This window comes from Phlebotomus argentipes, unplaced genomic scaffold (genome assembly GCF_947086385.1).
Source record: "Phlebotomus argentipes unplaced genomic scaffold, Phlebotomus argentipes genome assembly contig_15, whole genome shotgun sequence".
Lineage (NCBI taxonomy): Eukaryota > Metazoa > Arthropoda > Insecta > Diptera > Psychodidae > Phlebotomus > Phlebotomus argentipes.
Window position 1 is genome coordinate 11170580 of NW_026776181.1, and position 24334 is coordinate 11194913.

General features: G+C 42.2%; 1 protein-coding gene across 3 annotated transcripts in view; it reads left to right on the plus strand.

Moving 5' to 3' along the window:
- LOC132262778 (hemicentin-2-like) overlaps nucleotides 1-24334 on the plus strand; it is a 111356-nt gene that overhangs the window by 52727 nt on the left and 34295 nt on the right. For 2 of the 3 annotated variants that reach the window (XM_059762187.1, XM_059762189.1), the window contains exon 1: nucleotides 11405-11869. The exons of the other annotated variant lie outside the window; for it this stretch is intronic. In XM_059762187.1, the coding sequence (XP_059618170.1) occupies nucleotides 11818-11869 (52 nt within the window). In that variant the 5' untranslated portion in view covers nucleotides 11405-11817. Of the gene's footprint in view, nucleotides 1-11404; nucleotides 11870-24334 lie in introns of those variants that run through there. 3 annotated transcript variants of the gene reach the window in all.

Below are 24334 nucleotides of genomic sequence, written 5' to 3' on the forward strand. Positions count from 1 at the left end.
TGAGTGCCACAGGCCACCAACACTAGCTGATTGAATAAAAGTACTGGTAGAGTCAAATAGCAGAGATAAAATACAGAGAGAAGAGCTTCTAGTTATTGGAAAGAAATAGTTATAGCGCTGATTTTAGTTGACGCTCGCCTTGGGCGATGTATACTAATTGTCCCAGAGCAAATTTCCAATCTCTTTCACACCATGTCTTTTCACATCAAACAAATCCCCACAGAAATGCTTAGGAGACCCTCTCCGGCTTCCAGTCTCTCTTTCCCTTCCTTTCGTTGGAGAAAGCAATTTAAAAGGAAGTTGCGGAGACAGGATTTTTTCCAGCCACCTCCGGAAAAGCTCTTTGTTCTCTGCCACGCATCTCAAATGGGGATGATATTGGGATACGAAAAGGATCAAATTAGGTCGTCTCGCAAACATTGCGAGGGAATTTCATTCCGTGTATTTTGCACTCCTCAAATCCTCCTCCAACTACTCACATCTCAAGGAAGGGTTCTTTACCCTCGGAAAGCTTACCTTGTCTCAATTCTCCTTTGCGATGCGCTCAAGTGGAAGTTTAGACGGGTTGAGGGTGGAAAAATATGTAAATCCAAATGGGTCAAGTCGACCAAAACTTTGTTCAATCATTTGTAAATCTCTGAATTGCAGAGGTGTTTGATTAATTTTTTCATTGAAGATCGTGTTAAACAATACGTCTGGAAATCCTGAAGATGTGCTTCACTCAATTCAATTGAGCTTTACTGAGTACAAATCATGTTCAAGTAAGTTTCTATACTCGTCTGGAACAACCCCATGTTGCTGTATTTACATATTTCTCACAGACATACATTTAATTAAGTTTTATTAATGCTCGCTTGCTTGTTCGCTCATTCATCAATTCCATTCAGTTGCTTTGTTGACGAGAATTTCCCAATTGTCGAAATTACAATGTGAACACTCCTAAATTGTGTAGTTTATTTAATAGAAATTGAAGTTGTATCATCGGCAAAGGGGTGAATATTTCAGGTGTGTAACTTTCTTCTATATCATCTTGAAATTGCCTAATAGAGCCATAGAGAAACAAAAATTCATGAAGACAGGAAATGTCCATTGATTTTCTCGAAAAATTATTCACCTCATTTCCCATTTATCTTCCTGTCCATGACGACCACCAAGGCGAATAGAGTGAGAGAGCGTGTGTGCCAAGCCCCTCGGTCGAGAGTGTCTGTGACCCCGAATGGCCAGAATTGACCCAAGTTCTGACTGTGATGAAGATGTCAAGAGCACAAACACTTTGTGTAAATTTAGTTGGTGTATTTTGTAGAATTTATTACTTTTCGGTCAAATGCGGTCGAGAGAGAGGCGCTGCGTTGGCCACAAACTGAACTTTCCCACCCACAACGCGAGTGGGTGGATGAGGTTTTTTGTGCCAGCAATTATTCCACCCCTGCGAGCGACGCGAATTTAATTATTATCCCATGAACTGTCGACAACAGTCACTCAAATCTATCAACCGGGAATCTCGTCGGGAAGCTGATGGGTTGGCTGGGTGAGAATAGGTGGGCGGACGATGAGCTTTTTTGCACATTCACAAGGAAAAGCTGCACGAGGAGGGCCAATGGCCCATCAATAATAAATTATTTATATAAGAGACTAATGAATATTTCATTTGGTCAGGTGTATCGCTTTTTTTCGTGCCATCATGTTCTTAAGGTGTATAATGTTTTGGGCCCTGGTTGGTGGCAATTTCATGTGCCATGAGCACCCAGAGGCAAATATATGGGCAATGTGATGTCCACTCTGTGCTGCTCTTCCTCTTCGCCTTCGTGGCTCTTATATAAAAGCGACGAAGAGCGTGCAATAAAAAAATACAATAAGAATACGATGCCATGAATAAAATATCGGAGAAAGATATGGCCAACGAGCTGAAGATGTGTTTTGTTTCTGCTGAAACTTCCACGTCTAGCAAAGAGAGGAGACGTGAAAGAGGCAGACGATGGGAATTCTTATTAAATGTAAATTAATACAGTGGGAATTGTCTTACTACTCGTCGATGTGCGATTTTTCCCTCGTGGTCACAATGAGGTGTTTCACATGCCCGGGAAGCTCTCAAATCCTCATCTTTTCCCACAAGCGACCCAGGAAAAGAGGTGGAAGACATCGTCGCCACTGAGCGTGACGGACTCAACAAGTGGTGGCAAATTCGTTCTCTCTCCCCCAAAATTCACGCTCAAGGGACGATCTGTTGCTCTTACGTGGTGTACGCTCACCTGCAGCGGATCAAGCGGGGTTAATAAACTCTTGGAACCCCTTGCATAAGGGTCAATTTCTCTTGACACAGTCACGCTACTCTAATACTCACATTGCACAATAAAATATCACCAAAATCTTTGCTTAGATTTTGTACACTTTTCGCAAAAATAGAAAAACCAGAATATATTGGGGTAACATGGATAACATATATGGATTATTTCAATAATTCTATGACATAAGAAGCCCTTCATATACTTTCATTCGTGAACTTTGATGCGCTCTATTACACTTACTGAATGGATTTTGACAAATCCCACTTGATATTTTATAGTTTTAAAGGTCTTCTCACTGCTACAAAACTTCTGCTTCAAGCCTTTCAGTGTAAAAAGTGCAAATTTTTTATGCACTTCCTCAAAGAGTGCGGTGTACTTTTGGCTGCGTGACTCAATCACCGCTTTGTCTCGTGGTTCACACTCCCTCTCACTTGGTTTCCCACACGCGAAAATCCCCCGCAATTGCCAGTGGGTGGAGGCGAGAAGTGAACAACTCTTAGTGTGATCATGGGAATTTTGACGACTCCTTGTCTCATTTGCGCGCGATAATTAAAGAGCCCAAGGGCCGGAGGGCCATTTAGATCTTGGGCATGTATTATTTCTTCATTAGAGCCATTTAAGGCCTCCCCATCCTCATTTCCTCCTCATGACGATTTGTGTGCTGGACATGAGAGGAGAAAGAATGGCCCGGAAAAGAGATGGAGAGAATTTTATATATTGAAATGGCCTAATCACGCCTAGTCATTATCGTTTTGAGCCTCGGGACAGTGGATGGCAAGACAAACATTGACGGTGCTGGGAAGGGAACCACCTGTTTGGCCGAGCCAGAGAATAAATCTCGATATTGTATCAAATGAAATGCTGATTGTGTGATGCGGAGAAAATGGCCAAGGCAAAAATGCTCCATAGGCAGATGTTAATCGGGTGGTGTAGTGGCCATAAATTTCCATCCCAATATTACAATTTTTTCGGCGCGAGAGGCTAAGCGAACGGACGAGGGCATTTATTAGGCGATTTGGTATTAAATCTTTTATGTGTATTCCATATTATTCCCCATAATTCCTTGTTATGGAAGATTTCTCTCTCTCTTATGCCGTCTCCTCTGGCCTCTCCTCATCACAATTTCCGTCTTCGCGCTTGCGTCTCTCTATAAATAACATGAAAACGTCATTTTAAATATCTTCATTTATATTTAAATTTATCTCCCTCTCTCCAGAACACCTCTAGAACTCGTCTTTTTCTTCTTCTCCACTTCTCTCTGCATCCTCCTTACATCATATTTTGTGTTGTTAATGCATGGAAATTACCATGAGGATCTGCTCTTTCGGTAATCTTTGAAAGTTTCCTGATATTGCGGGAAATTTATTCAAAAAGTGACTCCTTTATACATATGTACTCTATGCGGAGTACAACGCCACAATACTAAGTAGACTACGCAGGATAAGAAGACATTTTCTGATCAAGTTTATGTTAAAATTTCTGTAAATTCAGTTATGCTTTTTGGGAATGTGCGGTAGATTTTGAGCGCGTTCAATACAAAGCAATCACTCTCTATTGTTTGCTGGTGAGAATTTTCTCTTCAAATATCAATGGAAGAAGTCCAAACCTCAATTGGCATAAATGCAGTCATTTAGGAAGTCCATCGACTGTTCACCAGAATCCGGCCAGAAAAGTGGGTTGTATAAATCATTAAGCATCGCTCTCTCGCAGGCATTGGCCAAAAAGTGGCGGAACCACAGAATGCGTGTAATTTTTTGCTTTATCCACCTCGTCAACGGTGTGTGCCACATAATGAGACGTCGTGCATAAATATTCACGTGCAGGAAATTATCTGCGCAGCCTCTGGAGAAATTGTACGTTGCATTGTGGACAAAATTACACTGAGTGGCTGTTTACAGGGCGCGCAGATGTCTTTGGACACAAGGCATTTTCTTTTAAAGAGCCTGCGTTCGTGCTGCAGCATCGCATAAGAATTACCTTTCCCCTGGCAGTGGATGGAAGAGTGGGTGGCAGCACCCCACAACATTTAACGCGTTCTAGATGCGATAATTGCGGCAATTTGTGTTGGCAAAGTTTTGCCATACGCAATTTTCCCCAATTGATTACATTTTATGCAAATACCATGGTGAAAAGGAGCACTTTTCTTATGTACATATTTGGCAAACTCTCACACAAGAGTGAAAAGCCACCCCCTCAATAGCTCGCAAATGTGTGCTTTTTATGAATTAATTGTCCCTAATGATTTCGAATGGTCGGGTGTTACTTAGCAACTCAACACATCTGCAAAACTTTTCACGGAAACTCATTTCGCTGAGGCTTTTTTGTGCCACGCACTCTCCAAGATGTTGAGCTTAAAACAGCCGCACTTCCTAATTTATCCCATTAAATCAAGTGTGATTGAATTGTGGGTGGAAAAGCTCGTGCAGAAGAGGAGCGTCAACAATGGCAGACGATTTAATTTGTATTCCAGTTCTTGTGGGGTGGATTTTGGTGCCTAATTTACCCCGACCGCGCACTTTCTGCAAAAGACAATCGTGAAGAGGGAATAAAAGTGATAAGCACCTCGTAGCTTAAGTGTGACAAATGATGGTGAAGTTGTTTGAATTTAATCTCTTTTAACCAATAAATAGGGAAGACAAGCTCCTCTGCACTCGAAATCCCCAATCGCACCCCAGAGACTCGCAATTGGATTGCTTCGAGGGAAATGGCACAGGAAAAAGCTCCCAAGGCAAAACTATACATCACATTTATTTTCCATGGCTATGACGCTGCTTCGTGATGAATGACAGAAATATAGCGCATATAATATTGTTATGGCTCAACAGTACAAAGGAGGACTAAATTGTAAATGCTTGTTTCAGTTCCCTTCCCTCCTTAATATTTGAAAGCTCTTTCAAACACCCACAGATATTTATGGAGGTGAAGAAGAGACGGAAGCGAGAGATCCTGCTGGAAGAATTCTGAACAAGGCAAACATGAATTTTAATATCTGATGGGAAGATAGAAATTTTTCGGGAAAATTCAGAGAATTTGATAATTTGTTTTCCTGATGTATACTAAGGAGAACGTAGATTTTACAATCCAAAACAAATCCTTCAGTGCGCTGATAAGCATTCTTTTCTTTCCAGGTGAGTTCCTCGCCGTTTTGTAACCATTCTTAAAATGTATATAACCATGCAGTTTCCAAAATTCTTCCTCGGTAAGTTGGACAATTTCGGCCCATCCTTATTAACAGCATTTAGTGCTTAATTTTAGCCATAAATCTCCACAAAACTCTCTCGTGACCTCTGGTTGACTCTCTTGGTGAGAAATTCCTCGAAGTCATCAAAGACTTATCAATTTCAGTACAGCGGCCAAATCGTCAAATTTCCAGCACCAATCTCTTTGATAGACTGTCTAGTGGCGGGATTCAATAAGTCACTGACGACAGCAAAGACGCTGCCTCATCAATTTGGCGTGCGTGGCGTTTTTCTACCTCACGGGATGTCAATGCCACTGTCATTAGTCTGAAGAACCTGCTGATATGCCTTCCTTGTCCAAACCAACTTTTGTGCTCTTGGCAAAGATGGGCATATTGTTTCGCTCAGTCTTTTGTCCCGCATCTATTCATCCTCCGTTGCCTCTTCATCGCGCCCAACAATGGTGCGCGAAGAGCTTCTCTTTTACCATGACCATCATCTCAGCTGCTGCACCTTCGATTTTTACAGCGAGGCCGCTTTTTCCACTGTCATCTCCCCGTCTTTGGCAGGGTCCAAGAATGGCCACTTGATAACACACAGCCGAGATGTTTTGGCGTCTTGCAGGGAGCGAGAAATTGAATATTTCTCCACGAACAGCTGCATCTCACGGTGCATCGGACGGCAGAATAAGAACAAGAAGGAGGAGGGCTCTGATGCGCGATGAGGTGGGTTTGAGGTGAGATGAGGTTGCTGTTTGAGGCGCAAGAGGTGCTCTCTGGGCCGAGGGTTGGAGGACAGAGGCACAAAAGGAGATTCATGATAATGATGCTGAACACGCTTCTTCCATACTTTGATGAAGATGATCTTCAACCTATACGTAATCACGTATAGAAGGTGAACGACGCCATATGTTTATGCTCCCTCTCGCACTCCTTCCCTCTCTCAATCTTCATTAAACACAAGATTGTTCTTATCCATCATGAGGAGGGTCGGCTGATTTTTTCTCTCCCCTTTTCGGATTGATAGTCGTTATTCTTTTTTCTCTCTAAAAAGAAGGAAATTTCCATCTTGTGAAGCAGAAATTCGATAATTGACGGTGAATTTACGCTTCTTTAATTTCATTTTCTGCGCGCAACATCTTCACACACACATTCACACATCTTGTTTTATGGCGAGAGTTTCACAAACTGTTAATTTCATCCGCCATGAGTGATGAAGAATGTCTTCGAGACACTCTCAATTCCTCACCTCGTATGCTAACATAGTCAGATCGATTAGCACTCATTTGCACATTTTCGTATGTTACAATAGAAAATGTCTTGGGCTTGCGGCGGACAAGCTCATGGATTGAATGGAAGAGTGGGGAGACTTTTGGACTGTATGGCGACTCAATTAAGGTCGCCCAACATGCTAATAACAAAGCCAATGTGTGGTGTTATGGTCAGCTAATGAATTTCCACCTCAATTTATTGTCGATACTTTCACGTTAATTGGCGGCAGACAGTGCTGTGGTTTTTCTCCACTGTCCTCCCCAAAATTCTGTCCTGGTGCTCCTCGATATGGTGAGAAAATCCCATTACAGATGCCCCTTGTGCCCTAATTGTTGTCGCAGGACAATTGAATTGCTGAGAAGAGCACCCCAACCACTGTCGGTCTGGACGGAGTCTTGCTGCCAATTTGGATCTCCGATCCAGGTGGACTTGATGGAAATTGGGTGGGAAAAGGTGTGTGCACTCAATGCCAACAAGAGTGTCAATCAGTGACTGGATGCCAGAGTTATTGCCACTGATTTTTCTCTCAATGGAATCTAGGGCTCCGCTTGAGTGACGCGACCCAGATGATATGTAACAATTTGTTTTAGGAAATAATTAGTCAGCCCGAACGATTTTCAATACCTTCTGCTAAGGCAAGAAGTAAAGAAGAACGCTTAATTTTGAACCCAAGTTTAACTCGTTTTTTTTTTTAAGTTTTCTCCGTCTTTCCAATTAGTACACATTTGTCCCATACATTTTTTTTCTCGAAATGAAAAGTTTGGGAAAATTCAATTGCTCAGAACAGTGTCATTCTGATAGAGTTATAAAAGCGTTTCTGGTTTCTGAACGTCAGTCGAAAGCACAATGTGGGCTTGTTAACTGGAAATGAGTCAGACCTTCCTGAGTAGCTCTGGTTGGAGTCTGTTGCGCCTCTTCACTTTCTTCAGCACTGATGTCAACCTGGAGGGAAGAAGACAGTCCGAAGATGGTGACGATTGCGGTTAGCAGAGGAGGAACTAACAATGAAAATTATGCATTTGTTAAGCTGCTCAACAAAGCATGACGAATACCTTCTGTCTCGACCACTTGGCCTGAAGGAGTTAAAAACCGCCGTCTTGAGACTATTGTTCGAGGGAAATTGGCTCAGGAGTGACCCTCCGCCGCGGCCCCACCTCGCTCAGTCGTGAACCCAAGTGCGTGGGGCCCGAGCCCAGTGCGTTGCAACTGGATTGTGTGTTTCTCGAGGAGATAAATGCTATAAACAATGTTGGAGAGGAGAAAGAAACCCCATCGCGTTTCTTGATCACGGAGTGGAGATGCGAGGTGGAGGAAAAAAACGAGAGATATATCCCGAGACCAGAAGCTCAAATCTACAAGACAAGTCAAAGAGAAGCCAGCCAAAAGAGACTTGACTTATGGTTGGGGATTTGTCTGTGGTTGTATCGTGAGATGGCGAGTTTCCTCCATCTCTTGTGTGAGCGAGAGGTGAATTTTTAAATTCCATCAACTCGTTTCCAAGCTGTTTCTATACAATTATACGTCTTTAGAGGAGATAATATTATTGTGCCACGGAGGCGAACAATAAAAGCAATTTGAGAAGGTTTCCACTTGCAATTGTGTTTGTATATTTCTCTACGTTGGGATGTTGTCATTAAATTACATCTCCCCGCTCCCGTGCCTCACCTGAACGGTGTGTACGTGTGGTGAGGTTGTCTCACATCATCTCGCCAAACCAGGTAAAACTCTTCACGACTTGGTCAACACATTCACAAGACCCACTCGAGGAGGCGAGAGATGGATGGACTGAGGCGAAGGTACATATAAGACAAGCCATTATCATACTGGGACGCAAGGCACTGTTGCCGCCATTTCTTCGAATCATGAGTTGTGGCACACCAGAAAGCCGGTTTTTCTTATGCATCGCAACATGTTAAATGCATCACCAAAAAGGCTGACTTTGTGAAAGCCACTCTGACCACCTGCCCTTCATTTGGATGGGGAAACGACAAAAAGCGAACCTCTAATGTGGCGCACTGTCAGGGCTCGATCCTGTTTACCTGGGCAATCTTTTTCATAAGCCTCCATTTTGGTCTTTAAATTGATCGGCAGATAAGTTTTTTGTCTTAGCCATCAGTCTAACAAGAGTGGGATGGCACATAGTAAGAAAAGGGTTTGAGTATTCATATCGGAGTTCCGGTAGTCCGATTTTGATGAGTATAACTCCATTTGAAAGCTTAAGACATTTCCTAGAAGATTGCTTATATGCGAAGCAAAGAATGGGAGAGACTAAGTGCTCTTCTCATTTGGAAATCTTTTGAGGTAGATTAGATTAGATTAGAAATGGGGGTGGTACAAGAAATTCTTGCTCCACGGCATCCAGGCCATCTGACGGGCCCTTTATGCATCCCCAGGAAAATTTCCCATTTAAGGGCCAAGATCCAAAGCTAACCAGTCATCCAGTTACCTTTCAGACGGTACAGCTTTGGCCTGTGACTTTCATTGATATCTTATTTTTATTTATGTCGTCCCTCTCCCCCGGTTATCCTCTGATTTTTTCCCACTCAGAGGGCAAGGCTTTTCAAGTGAGCCAGTCAAATTCACAGACTAGCAGAGCTTGGCCTTGGGCGTGTTTGCAGACGATATCGCCTATTTACAAGCGACACCAGTCTGGTAGTGTGCCCATCTATAAGTAAGGACAGATGCGAAATACACTTCCACAGAAGTTTCTACTTCAGTTGGAACATTTAACAACAACCTTAAATTGGGCTGGAATTTTTATATTTGCCATTGAAAGGCTTAATATTTTTCGCATCTGTTGTGTTCGATCATTTGCAAGTGATGGGGATCGAACACACGACCGTGATGTCCTCAGTCTGGCTCTCTACCGACTGCACCACGGCCGCCCTCAATCTTTTGAGGTAAGGTGCTGTTCTCATTTGATTCAAAGACTGCCAGGCAGGAAAGGCGAAAAAGGTCACAAATTCTAGTGTCACCAGATACAATATTGCGGTTTATTGCAACTGCTGGGCAAATCGCCTTCTCCTATCTTGTCACTTGTGTTCCACTTCTCGACTCCGACTGATAGGGACCAATCTGAGCAGGTAGGCAAAATCACTTCTCCGCTGAGCATATGGCATGCAGGGCACAAAGGAAGAGTGGGCCGGCGATGCAGAATGGTTCCAATTTTTTCCGCTTCGGTCTATTTCTCAGAAGCCAGGATGAATTACAGTTGAAGTGGAAAATTTGAATTTCAAATATTGATGTATGATTCGTGCATAATTTCCATGAGAAGATCCACCGAATGCCAAATTGGCCTATGAGAACAAGCAGATGTGGTTCCCCGGGAAAAATTTCATATTTTGAATGTTTTAGAGAAAGAGAGAGAGAGAGAGCAAAAAATTAAGTTGAGTCTATTTGAATATTCTGTGGCATGAAGCACATAAAAAATCAAATATCATTTTGTCTTCACCCTGGAGTATATCCTTCCCAAGTTCCATTAGTCTGAGCGCTCGCGCCTTTCATCGCCAGGCTGTTGTTTGCCCATCGACAGAATTCCATTCCGTTGTGCATCAATTTCTATGACTTTAATTATTTACGACAGAAAACTATGAGGAGAGGATGCGAGAAAAGGGAGAAACCATCGATTTGAGATAAGAGCTGAAGAAAGATCGTATTACACTGACTTTTCATCGTCTTCCCGCGTTTGCCCCTTTGGGCACACACTGCCGATGCCTTGAAAAATGAACCTCTTCAGCCAGAATAAAAAATCCCATTTCGAATTCCACTCCGTCCTATTCTTGGCCTCGCATCCGAATCTTGTGCATTTTATGGAATATCTGTTTACTTTTGTAACCCAACGTCATCAAAATATTGTTGAAAGCAGGCGAGGACTTCGGAGGCGCTGTCGCGAGGGCAGAGACACAAATCCGTGCCCAGTTCGTGGCTGGAACAGTGAGGCTGCCTCTCCTCAACACAACATACCCTCCTCGTGAGACTGCAAGCTGGAAAAATGATCACCGTTGCCATGTTTCCTATGCTCACATGCTTGTGCATTCACCCGAGAGGGTAAACCCATACATGAGCCGCAATGTGTATTCTTTCCATGGGCATCAGTTTGTTTTTTCATCACCCATACAGAGGCACGAGTCTTTAAAACAACTCTGAGTCTTTCTCTTTCTCAACAGCCAAAGGTGTGTTTCCACCCAGTCGCATTAGGTTATGACGACGGTGCGCAAGTTTTCTGAAAAATTCCCGCAAAATTGACCACACAGAGATTTGGCATCTCAGAAAGTTCATAACAATCGGAATTCCTGCTCGCAAAGGACTTCTGAATTGTTTGGATGTTACCGGGTTCGCAATTGGAATTGAACACCGTCATTGAAATTGCTAAACCACCAGTCATATAAAGCGTGTACACCAAACATGTCATGAGCAATCGGGGAAAGTTTCGGTGAAAGATTGATCAGCGGTGAACCTCATGGGTTGGCAAGAGCTGGAAAAGACGAGAAGACATTTTGAAAGGTAGATTTTATAGTGGCGTGTATTTAAAAGTTATGTGCAGATGTTTTGTTACACTCCAAACAAGAGACTTTGTATGTGGGCACCAACACACAGCCGCGAAACCACTTCCAACTGACTCTGAGCCTCAACTGAAAATCGAATTGAAGCCAAACTTTAGTTTATCTCTCGCCTTGAATCGACGATGTTCCGTGTTGGCTGTTGCGTCGCATGACATATCCCATAGTGCTGAATATTGGATGATTTGACCGTTTTCGCTGAATCCAGCGTGGTTGATTGGAAGTAGTGAGTGACCGAGTATTAATTGGAATCTCCACCTGGGATTAATTTACATTTGGATGAGGAAGAGTGTGATTTAAGTGGGATTTGTGTGTGGCGGTGAAGCCATATAGGCAGGATTTTCCCGCCAATCGGGAAGTGCAGTGCTCAAATGCAAAAGGATGTAATGAGAATGGTGGTGGCAATGCAATCGTGAATACTGACAAGTGAGAAGTACAATCTTAATAAAACAGCATAGTGAGATATCCACGCCGCAGGACCCAAACCCTTTGGATTACATTTTACACCATCACACCCACTAAAATGGATTACACTGCGAAATCGTTTAATTTCATCACGGCATTTTTGCTTCTCGGTAAGGAATTACTCATTTTCTTTTCCGGGGAGAGCCCCATAAAAGTTTCCATCCATAAAAGCATGCATTTAATTTAATTGACGTTTTTACCCGCCGGCAGATGCTCTCCTCCTTCCTCCCCCAGCCCGGGCTGGGATGAAGAATGGAGTGAAGCGAAGGAATTGACTAATGGGTTCTTGCCAAGGGATGGGTTCTAATATCGCTCCTTCTCGCCGGAGAAACACCTGTATGATTTCATCCCGCAATAAGTCATCTCCACTGCGGACTGGCCGCCCAATTAACTGGGTGGATTTTTCGCCAGAATTTCACCTCGGCCTCTTCTGCAGCTGCCGAGCATATCGATGGTGAAACACAAAATTCCACATAACCACCTTTCACGATATCACAATATTTGCAGTTTTGCGCCTTCTCCTTCACACTCAGTTTCTCTCTCTGTCCCCCCTCTGCCACACCGCAGTTCTTTTTGCGCGACAGAAGAAACGTTGGGGGTTGATATTTGCATTGGTAGCAATATTCAGTGCGGAATAGTATTCCCGTCATGGAACTGGGAATATCTGTACACTATGCAAAATGTGCTGATTTAGGGAATTCGAAACCCTCCTGCAAAACATATCCCATTCACTCTCGGTGCACGCATTTCGATTGAGCTCAACAGAGTGAATGTGTGTCTAGATGCAATTTGCTGTCCAGGAAATTGGTCATTGAGGAAATGCGTGCTATTTCCACTAATTACCCAGGTGGAAGGTTTATGGGCAGAAATACTTAGACTCTGGTAAATAAGTCATTTGAAGAGTACACTCAAGAACACAGGTTCGGATTTGTATGAGGCATTCAGTTAATGCATCTAAAATCTCAACATCATTATGTCTTTCTTATTTCAAATTGTGAAAATTTTAATTCAGCCATAAAAGGATATAATTATCGTTGAAATACTAGTATAATTTTGAATTATGATTAATTTGTGTTCAATTTATCTTGTTGATATACATATTTCTCAAACCCATCCTTTTCATTTTGAGATCATAAATTTCAAATTTTCAATTCAGCAGATAGAATTTGTGTCCTCTCTCATAGTTTTCGAATCACAAGCTGGTAATTTATATCTGTTTCTAAACAAGAAATCATCCGAAATTGCCTCTCAGGATGATAATTTGGAGATAGTGGCTGAAGAATGGCCTCCTGTCGTATCTCCAAAATCTCCAATCTTCGATCCCGGCAACTCTGGCTTCTCAAAATCCCATCAGGGAATTGACGATGTGTGCTGAAGACGCTCGGCCACAAATGCATTCATCCCACTTCTAAGCAGCGCCCATCGAGGCGGTGAGACGCTGTTGTCCTTATCCTCTTATCAGAGTAGATTATTTCTGGTTGACTGGCTCTTAGATTATTATTTGAACAGATTGCTCTGGTTTACAAGTTTCCCTCTTCCACCGGAGCACACGAGAAAACCTCCCTGGGGATCTTCTGCACCAAATTGACGTCCATACATTTGATTTGGTACTCCCGCTTTTGCAAATGCAGTTGGTGATGAAGTTTCAAATAATGTAAGATGTTGGAGTAAAATTAACAATTCTCTCGTTTTGTCATGATGGAAATATCGCTTATTTGCATAGCTACAAGAAACTTTAATAGACACTGTTCGGGAAAATTAATAAAATGCATGAAAGCCACATTTGAATATTCTTTCGTCATATTAAACTATGCAGAAATGAAGGAAGTTTCTTATGAGCCAGAGATTCTATTTGAATATGCTTATTTACAGTGTTGAGGCTCTTTACTCAGAAATTTGTGATTCTATATCTAAAGAATAATTTATATTCAAAGGAAATAAAAACACGATAAGTAACTATACATTTCGATGCGTCACCAAAGTCTTTTCGCAAGTTTTCAGCATAGTCTTGGGAATATTCGAAAAAAAAACTGTGAAAGTTTTCTCATCAGAGGTGAATTGTGGAAAAGAAACGGTGTCGATATGTATTTGAATTTTCAAATGTGACAATTTCGCTCAAAATCCCGCTCAACTTCTTCGAAAAGCGTCTCTCGAGAAAAATGCAAATTGGGTGGGGATTTTGAGACATAAATACATGTCTTTCTGAGCGCGACAATCACTGATACAGATGTTATTTATATCCCTCCATCCCTCACATTTGGGTAGAAAAAAACGTGTTATTTAACATTTTATCTCTCACTCTCATTCTCCACTCCATTCAGTTGGATGTATCTCATGAATATTTTATTAGTTAATTTCAGAACTAGTTGTACGTGAAGGTATTTTCACGCGGGTTTTGTATATGCAACGGAGCAGTGGATTTGCTGTATTTATTGTTCAAATAACTAACTATCCATGCCACACTCACATCAATTCAATTATCATGTGATATTATCACGTTCTCTGTCTACATGCTGAACTTATTTGTTGACCAGTTAATTTGGTATTTGCTCTAGTGCATATTTTATCAGTTTGGGAGAGGATTCTTCTGATGGAGAGTCTTTTTCCCCGCACTTTGCTACGCTATAGCCTTTATAAATTCGATTTTGTGCAGAGAGAAATCCTCCCTATGGCAAATCACCCCAAAATTTGATCGTTATACATTTTGTAACGAATTTTTCTCCTCATTTTCGCCCGTAATTGACTCACAATCCCGCCCCCTCGCATTTCAGCTCACCCCTGACTTATTGGCGGAAATATAAATTGCAATTATTTACACTTTGGCACGACGGAGGAGTGTTTAACCCATACCTCGAAAATCTGTGACACTGTCGAGCGAACAATTGAGAGAGGAAACGGAGAGCAAAAAGGCGCATTTTTCACAATTTTTCTGGGTAGATGAATAAATCCTCGATGGAGCAGAGGTATTGAATTCCTCTCTGGCCATTGTTGAGATGCTGAAGCTTGTGGAGGTGAAGGATGGGTGTTTGGGGAAGTTTCGAGTGCCGTTTGCCTGAAATTCCTTTTCAATTGTGCCCTCACCAGTCCTTGTCTTCACCTTTTTCCCTCGCTCAACAATGGCTGTCTCTGGGATTGAACAAAAACCCCCGCCGAGTCCTGGAGGATGGCCTGAAATCGCAGAGATCATGGTGAGATTGGAATATCTGACATTTGTATCCTTTTGTGTGTGTGCTCTCGATCAATTGGCAAAAGAGGAATGTTTTATTTGCCATGCCCTCTCGAGCGATCCTCTCTTTCTCTTCGGCCCTATTCATTGGCAGTCGCAGGCCCAAAAAAGAATAATTTATTCGACTTTGCATCTTCCCATTCCTCACATCACCGGCACACCATATAATTTGAAAGCGAGGGATTGAGTTTTTTGCTGCATCTGCAGCCTTGCACGCAGGTAGGAAGCATCTCCTGACCGAGAGCAATTTGCCATAGATCGTTTCATGGGATGTTATTTGGTTCATTTGATCGCTGAATTTTCACGATCTGCAGCTTCTTGCATCGCCAGAGCTTCTCTTTCGTGCTCGAGATGAAGAAAAAACAGATTGGCAGCTGAAGTAAAGTGAAAAAACTCGTTTCTGACGCTGAGATCACCATGAGATCACTCCATGACATTATATCCAGCCAATATATTGAAAGGAAGTCCATGTGTTTCTTCTCCACTCTGATCTGCATCCAATACGGCAACTTTTCGGACCACATGTCACAAGATGTTAATGCTGCAGACACATTTTCTCCCCTCGAATCCACCAGTATTTATTCTGTTTGATTCTCCCGAGCGAGAGAAAGGAGAAAAACTCGCAGTCCCACTTTGATGATTGCTGCACAAATGTCTTAAGATAAACATTGGAGTTTCCTTTTATTGCTGTAAACTCGCCTGGATGACTCAGTGGGGAGCGCTATAGTGTAAACAAAATTGAGGAAAAAATATGATTAGGACAGTAGAAATTCTAGCACTCTGCCAGAGTCCTCTCCCTCGATTCCACCTCAAGTGTCTCTCTTGCATGTTCGAGAACACAATTCCCGATCATTTGATGAATAAAATATCTTCATCTCTCGAGATGATCGTGTTTTTTCTACGTCTTCGCCTTGGGATTCTGACTCTCTAATTGACTCTTTTTGTCCCACTCTCGCGCCTCAGCTTTGATTCATCCAAATTGTCTGAGTCAACAATCAAGAGTCTTTCGGATTTACTCATCAATTTCTCTTCATCCCAATGTATCTCGCATTTGATGGAATCGTGTGGCGCACTGTGTGTTTTCCAATCAATCAATTTAATTGTACATGTCCTCCAGCACCAAATCCATTTCAATTGTACGCATCTCAATCTTCCACACTCTGAATGTCTCCCATTTCATCCGTTTTCCATAGTCAATTGGTTGACAGAGGAGGCGAAAGAGCGTCCCCCCGAAAATTGACTTGTACAACTTCTTTTCACATGGTAAATTGCCACGGAAGAGGTTCTCATGTGGCCTTTGTTTGCTCTGGCGGTAGCTATTATTTGAATTTTTACTAAATTATAAATAAAAATAACCCGTCATCAAATAATTTACCTTTCCACAACAATGGCACTTGGAAATGAAGTAGGGAAGAGAGAAGTTACGTCTTATGCAGCTCTTTTGTGCTCACCTTTTTTTCCACTTTGCCCTCTGCACTACCTGGGAGATGTCTTCAATTCACGCTTAATGATTCCAACCACCGGAAACGGCAGGTTAAGTTACCGCACAGCAATCTATTTGTTCGAGAATGCCATCAGAAAATCAAATAGGGCTGGAATGGGGGTGGCGCACACTGAATTGACTGTCTAACGTCAAATGGCAACCCCAAGAGTTCCTCCTTGGCGCCAAATGAGGTGTGTCTTTGAAGGTATCGAATGTTCCGTGTGGCGCGGAAAAAAGGCCTCAGCAATTCCTTTTGCCTTCTTTGCGAAACACGAAATCCTCACGTAATTTCCGGGAATTAATAAATTATCTCCCACGCTGCACAATTCTCACATACATTTAAATGGATTTCAAAGAGTCGCACTGCTGGATTATTTAGCACAGGTGATGGTCTGACCTTTTCCTTCAGTTTCACGTGTCTTCCCTCCTGGGGGCGACTCCTTGGTCAATTCATCATCCCAGGTGGACTGAGGAAAAAGTCATGCCTTGGCAGAGTTCTCAGAAGGTTTCTGTGAAAGTGAGAAAGGTAAAACACATGGTTTAAAGACCATACACACTCAGTCGAAAAACTTGAATACTCAACTCATGGCGAAAATTATGTTGCAAAATTGTCATGTTTATTGCTTCATAGACACGATTGAGTCTATTGATTGATTTTAAGAAATTGAATTTCTTTATCAAATATTTTTTGTAGTCACCTGTTATGGACTTGACAATGCGCAAAAAATGGGCAAAATTCTGTTGATCCAGATAGAGTGTGTATGAATAATTTTTAAGTGTTATACTGACGCTTTTCTCAGTTTTCCTGTGTGAAATTCACTAGCAGACACATTCCTGCCGCTTCCTCGACTCACACCTCTGAAAAGACACATTTGAAAAGAGGTGGAGGGCAAGAGTTTTGAGTCTTTCATCATCGAGCCATGAAGAGGACTTTGGTGGGAGGTGAAGACTCTTTTGTCTGAATTTTTCCCACTGCATAAATTAATACAATATTTTCCACGTTCTTTCGCACTCTCAGCGACTTCTTGCAGCCAAATTGCCACGAATGTGATCCTCGCGCAGCCACCCGCAGTGGGCGGGCCGACGAAGAAGTGGCAGAATGAGGGTCAGGTAATCCACCTGACATGACAAGCACGTACATTCTATCATTGTGGTGATTGCATGTTGAATTTGATGTAATTACAAACACATAATTCGGATTGATGAAAATTCTACTGATGGAGCCAAAATGATTCGCATACGAACATTCTCCCCCAAATTTATCTCTAATTACGAATTCAAACCATTCTTGCATTGCAAATGTCCCTCCCTCGGCATGGGCATTATTAGGAATGTTATTCGCGAGGCAACCACTCTGTTATTTTGCCATTGCGCGCAATAAACAGCTCTCTTTCTCCCGCAGATCGCTTGTCCTGGAGGAGGCACAGAAGCCCCCCAGGGCGGTTTTTTTTTCATCCTGCCATGGAATTTTCTCAGGCGACAGGCGGTGCCTCTTGTTTCGCTAATTTGAATATTTATGAGGGGACTCATTGGGAATTTTAAGATGTCCCCATCGAGACAGGAATTATCTCGTCCAGCGGCCCAACTCTCGCGTACTTTCAGCATTTTGCACCAGAAGTTCGGATATTTATGTGGAAATTGCACTGAGAACAAATTTTGCTCACAAAAGCCATGCAATTTTACCTGAGTTTGTTTTGGTGAATTTTTTGTCTGAAGGAGAAAACTTCAGAAATCCTCTCACATCTTGAACTCTCTGAACATATTCTAATGCTTCTGTTTTTATCCAATTTTTTCGCCAAAGTATAAAATCTTACTGCTTCCTTTTCTTCTGAGATGACATTCTGTCGTGAACTTGGTTGAGAACAAAAAAGTAGGAAAAAACTCCTTAAAACATACCACAAATCCTCGTTCCAAACTTTATGGAATGCCTCTTTTCCCTCTCACAGTGAGAAGAAGAAAAAGCTGTGATTGATTTTCCAAGAGGGTCTTTTACGCACCTATAAATATTCGAGGGTTGGACAAAAATTAATATTAATTAGGAAGGTTGGACAATTTTTTCACACTTGAGTGAATTTTCCTGTCAAGATCCTTGGTATTGTGAATAAATTACCAGCTCTTTAGCATAAGAGATGTGATGACAAGTGGAAAAAAAGTTTCGGAGAAATTTGCATTGTCATACTGGCCGAGCAGATGACTAATTGAATATCTATGCCGTATGTTTGTGCACTTAATGGATGGAAAATTGCCACACAGTTAGTCGATGGACGAGAGAGCTTTTTCCAGGATGCCACTTGCCGATGGCATGTAGAGCAATTGAGTATGTAATTTGTACAAAATCACCAATTATGCCACTCGTAGATGCTACCGTTTTCCATCGTCAGTGTCTGTGAACGGGAAATGAGTTATTTACTCATTATTATGTCACAATTTGCTACAATAATTATGCACAGAGCATATTCATAGGACGAGTGGTGGTGAAAGGTATTTTACCGCTGCTACAAAAACCCCATTTTGCCATCCTTGCTTTGGCCATGGGGTGAACACTCCACCAGTGCTCACACCATCTCTCCTGTGGTAATTTAATTGCTAATGCCAGAGACTTGGGAGAACAGGTGATGAAATTTTCGAACAGAGAAACCTTAATTGGTGGCCGTTTTTTGTCCACTTGCCCATCAGACTTGCCCAAATGCGTCTCTATACGCAGTTTTGTTCTAATGATCACTGTTGAGTTGAAACAGGATTTTCATCTTTTTCTTCAACTTGATGTCTCCTCAATCTTCCACATAGCATTCGCCTTATTACAAAACTCGTTTTCTCTCTCTCTCTCTCTTCATCACACAACCTTTTTCTTATTTTCTCCCTGGCCATCTTTCCAATACCTCTCGATGATCACTCTCAGAGGCATAAATTGTGTATTTATACGATGTTGCGAGGAGACATTAACCTCGAAATGCGACGAGAATGACCGTAGGCAAAAATATATAAGTCTTGGGATGACATCCACGTTGTGCCTCGTCAACAATCATAATAATTAATGATATGGAAATTTAATGGATTTCAATCTAATTCCACTCGACTATCTTCCTTTCCACCATTTTCAATCTCCCGCTTCACTCCTCGCATCTTATCCGGTGAAATGGGCTTCAATTTCATGCCTCAGCCCAAAGAGGCTCGCAACTCCACATTTTCACATCACGCAATCAAAGAGGACAAACGGCAAAATAAACAGCCTCTGAGGGTGATTTTCCGGGCAATTGTCCTCCCGATGGAAGTCAACAAGAAAGATGATGTCTGAGGGAAAAATTAACTTTTGACCCTAAGGAATTTTCACATAATCCATGGGTTGTTGGGGAAGTTGTCTAACTGCCGCATGTCTCGTAATCCGGCCTCTTGGTCTTTTCACCTAATTTAACACCCGGCACCGAAATTTCGTCACTTCTCTTATGAATTTGTTAATAATTTTATGTGACAGCGAGAGATATCTCATGAATAGCTGGTGGGTGGGAAAGATGAAGCTAAATTGACACACACTCTCTCTCTCTGCGAAAGAGGAAGTGCTCAGAAATTCCACTTGGGCGCTCCTTGATGGTTTGCCAGTAAGAAACATTAGGTGCCCATCGGAGTCATTCTGTGGGGTTTTAGAGCCCATCAATCCATTGGAAAGGAAAGGGAGATAATTAAAACACCTGAAGTGGAGGGGCACTCACTAATTGCCCAAGAAATGTCTACACACAATTCCACACAAGGCAAAAAAGGGGCTCCAAATGGTTTGAAATTTGAAATGTTACACGCACTTTTGAGTGTTGGCAATGCGAGAAAGTTTTGGTCTCTCACTCGCACCAAAATAATGTGTTAAATTTAATTATGGCCATGGCGTATTCACCGAGAGTGTTTTTCTCAGCAAGGCATGGATGTGGTGGAAAAAGGCTGTATATCTGCCAGGTCGCACTTAATTAAAAGTACAACCCCACTGCGGAGGCCATCACCTTCAATTATTGCTCCAAAAGACACTGCGAAGAGGGACACCATAATTTTCTCATGAGATGCCTTTTCAACTACATCCGAGGATATAATATTCTCTCCAAATTGAACTTTCACCTCTCCATCACCCTTCGCTTGGTGTGCTTTTTTCCTGTGCCTCGCAACGCGCAAACAGAGACTCCTCAGAGCCAGGATATGATGTCTCTGATTCAGAGATATAGACTTACATAATTTCTGCCAGACTTGTAAAATTAATGCAGTGAAGTGCGGCTTTTTGCCATAATATGTGGATAATAGGTCTTAAGCTCGAGTGAAATGGCCAGCCTAGCTTTACGACATAGGCGCATTTTGGTCGAATGAGTTAAAACTGTATAATTAAGGTATCCTTAGGTGCAAAATGGCGAAGTGTTATTTTGCTGTGCTTGTTTAGACTTTCAGAAGGAAGCAGCTCAGGTTTCTTGATGCTACAGGAGTCACTGATTCCTCATTACTCGGTTCGGGGAAATGGTGAGAGTGGATGTAACACGATTTGGAGAGTATTTAAAGTATTTGTGCCCTCATTTATTTTCACCATGGAAGCCAAGCGAGAGGAAAGTTTATCTACTGAGAGACACAGAGAGCTTTTTTATTCACTCTTAAGGGGTTGGAACATATCGACGAGATAACAAAACATTTTGTCTGATGGTGGGTAAAAAAGGGATCTGGTAGAAAAAAGAGTTCTCATAATTTAATCATGACACAATTTTCACCTCTGCAGAAGGGTTCTCATCACAAAAGCTTCGTGCTGAATTTAAATTTTTAGCCGACAAAATTGTCGCTTTGTGTGACATTGCATTGGATGGAAAAAATCGTCCATGGGAGCTTTATTTATTCACGAGTGCCTGGCCGTTCGCTCCCCCGCTTTTATTTTTATTGTAATGATTATTGTGCCATTATTTTCGCCCCCTTTCCCCGACAAGGAGCTGAAGAACTTCACAAGAAGTGGTGCAAAAATGGGGCGTAAAAAGAGTTGATCCACTTGAGAAAGAAAGGGCGAGGGAAGTAAATATCTCAGGCTTATGCCTTAGGATCCAAAGAATCATTTCATGCTTCGATAATTATGTGTTCCTCTCTTCGATGAATTTCAAATGAACGACTTTTTATTCATCTGCTGTGGACAGAAGAATTCTTTTGGGGCTCAAAAGAGCGCTACACACAAGAGGCCTCGCCATGGCTGAAAAAATAAACGAGAATTTCGTCTCTTTGGTCCGACGATCCAACAACCCAATTTTCTAACACAACAATTCAATTTCATTTGAAAGACCGACATGTCTCCTTAAGAGAATAATAATATTATGTTACACTGAGCGCATGAAGAACGGGGGGGAAGAGCGCACGACAATTTGGTTCTTGTTCTAGATATCTCCTTATTTATTTGTTTCTACCTTTTCTCTGTGCCTTCCCTCTGGCCCGCGTGGGGGTTTTACAGTGCCTTTTTCTTCTCGTTTCACTCCTCCACACGCCGGGATTATGAGAACACCCATGAGGAGACGATTGAGGAGAGCCACACAAAAGAACCCTTAGAAGAACAATGAGACAGTGGAACGAATCTCAATCCAATCTACCAAACAATTACTACACTTTAATGATTATTTTCCGTCCCCCGAGAATGTGACGCCCTGAAGGAGGACACCAAACTATGAGATCCTCCGCCGAGTGTCATTTATCTCCTTGGCCTTCCTCCTCTCAGTTCAATTTGCCGCCGAGAAAATTGAAAAGCAACTGATGATATATTTTTCAAACCTCAAGCCAGCTGACGAGAATTAATTCCATTCTCACATAAGAGGTTTTGCGGCACAATTTCATGGTTTCTGGTAAATCCTCTTTGCAAGTGTGCAGTTTTCTTAGAGAAAATACGCTTCACAATTCCTACACAATTCGCAGTTTGTGCGCAATTGGTTGCTGTTGTGACAGATTACTTTTATATTAAAACCACTGGCTGGGTCAGTTGGGCTTCATCTTGAAGTGTAATTTGAGAAAATTGGTCATGGTGATTGATTTCCCATAGTAAATCATCAAATTGTCTCGTGGCGCGAGATTGAAATGTTTGAGTGCATTTTGAATCAATCACATGGAAACACCGCACTGAAAGATTGGTAGAAACTGTGAAAAATTCCGGTCAAATGAGAAAGGGAAAATTATGTCACATTGTCATTAGAAGTGCATTTCCAACGCCGCATAGTTTGAGGAAATTGTGCAACTGAGTGTGGCAAGAAAGTCGCGTTGCAGCACTAATTCTCTTTTCGAACATATGCAGTTTTTGCATATAGCCGTGTGAAGTGACAAATCCCCTCCTTGTGTTATTGCTAATCCTTGGGCTCAGCTTGCTTCAAGTGTCGAGACAGTATCTTGTACGAAATGGCATGGAAAAAAGTCCCCTCGCAGTTGCAGTGAATTTCCGGCTGAATGACTAAAGTTGTGACAACAAATACACTCAATAAAAGTCACTCCGAGTGACATTTATTCACTCCTATCCGTCCATAAATTTAATTGGCTCACTGCTACGTGAATAAATTGCAAAATGTGCAATATTCATGCTCCCCTGTGGTGTCCCCTTTTTTACGATCACAGATTTCTCCTGCGCTCTCCGGGCGTCCACGGAAAAACTGATAAGAAATTCATGCAAAATGCACTCGCAATCAGATTGAGACATTCCTGCCTTCCACGCCGCAAGTCAACTCTCGTCCAAGGAGGAAGTTTTCTTTGGACATTGCCTGGCCTGCTTTTTCCCCGGGTTGCTTTAGGGAAAAGTCATGGCATGGAGCAGATGGTGGAAAAAACACTTTACCTTCTCTTCTGGAGATAAAATTTATTGCTGACATTGTTTCTTGCACGGAACTTGAGCCAGAGACAGCACAGTCTTGAAGATTTTTTCCTTCCCACTCGCCACCCTTCTTCATTTTAATCTCTCCACCATTTCTTCTGCCGGCCCCGACTTTGTACAATGCAGTGGACAGTTGAATGGTGTTTTCAGTCGAGGAGAGGAAGCTTGTTGGGTGGAAAATGTGAAAATTAAATTTCCATATTCATTGCATTTGTTAGAGTGATGCCACGTCGTGAGGGTGGAAGGCACTTTTGCGAAGCAAGAAAAAGACCAGAACAAGGGGAAGATCATTTAAATTTCTGCCAGTGGGCATCACACACGGAGAATATGAGAATATTCTTTAGGGTAAATACAATTTTAATAATTGACGAAGGGTGAATGGCCACAAGAATGAGAACTACATACCGTATACCCTCAAAATTCACCCATCCATGAGAAGTATTGATCCCGATTACAGCCCTTAGCGCTCCGGGGATGGGACGACCTCGTGATCTGCCTGAGACGGCTCGGACGTGACTCCGTGCTGCCTGGGAGAAAGCGGCAAGAAGGAAAAGTTATGTGGCTTCCCATGAGGGAAACTTTATCACGGACATGTGTACACTACACTCTATCTTGCCTAATCCCCTATCAAGGCAATGGGAGGTGCGTTTATTGCCTACCTATTGTTAGGCTAAAGACTTTCCAAACTTTCCCGTGTAGTTTAGCCATAGTAAGGCTATCGAAGCTGCCTCTAGAGTAGACTAGACTCCATTCAAGATAAGCCTAGAAGCAGCTGAGAGTTCTCTTTAGGCATTTTCCGAACTGGAAATTCTAAAAATCGCGAAATATAAAGATTTCGTACATCTCTTGCGATAGCAACACTACCCTTGACGCTTGTGATAAAACTTCTGTGACTGTATATCTTGTCTCTCGCAGGATAATACTCCACCAGAATATTTTAATATCACACATTTCTTGGAAAACGTCAAGATTTCTCGAGCACACAATGTGGGGCGGAGGTATTTTTGAAGAATTTCCAATTG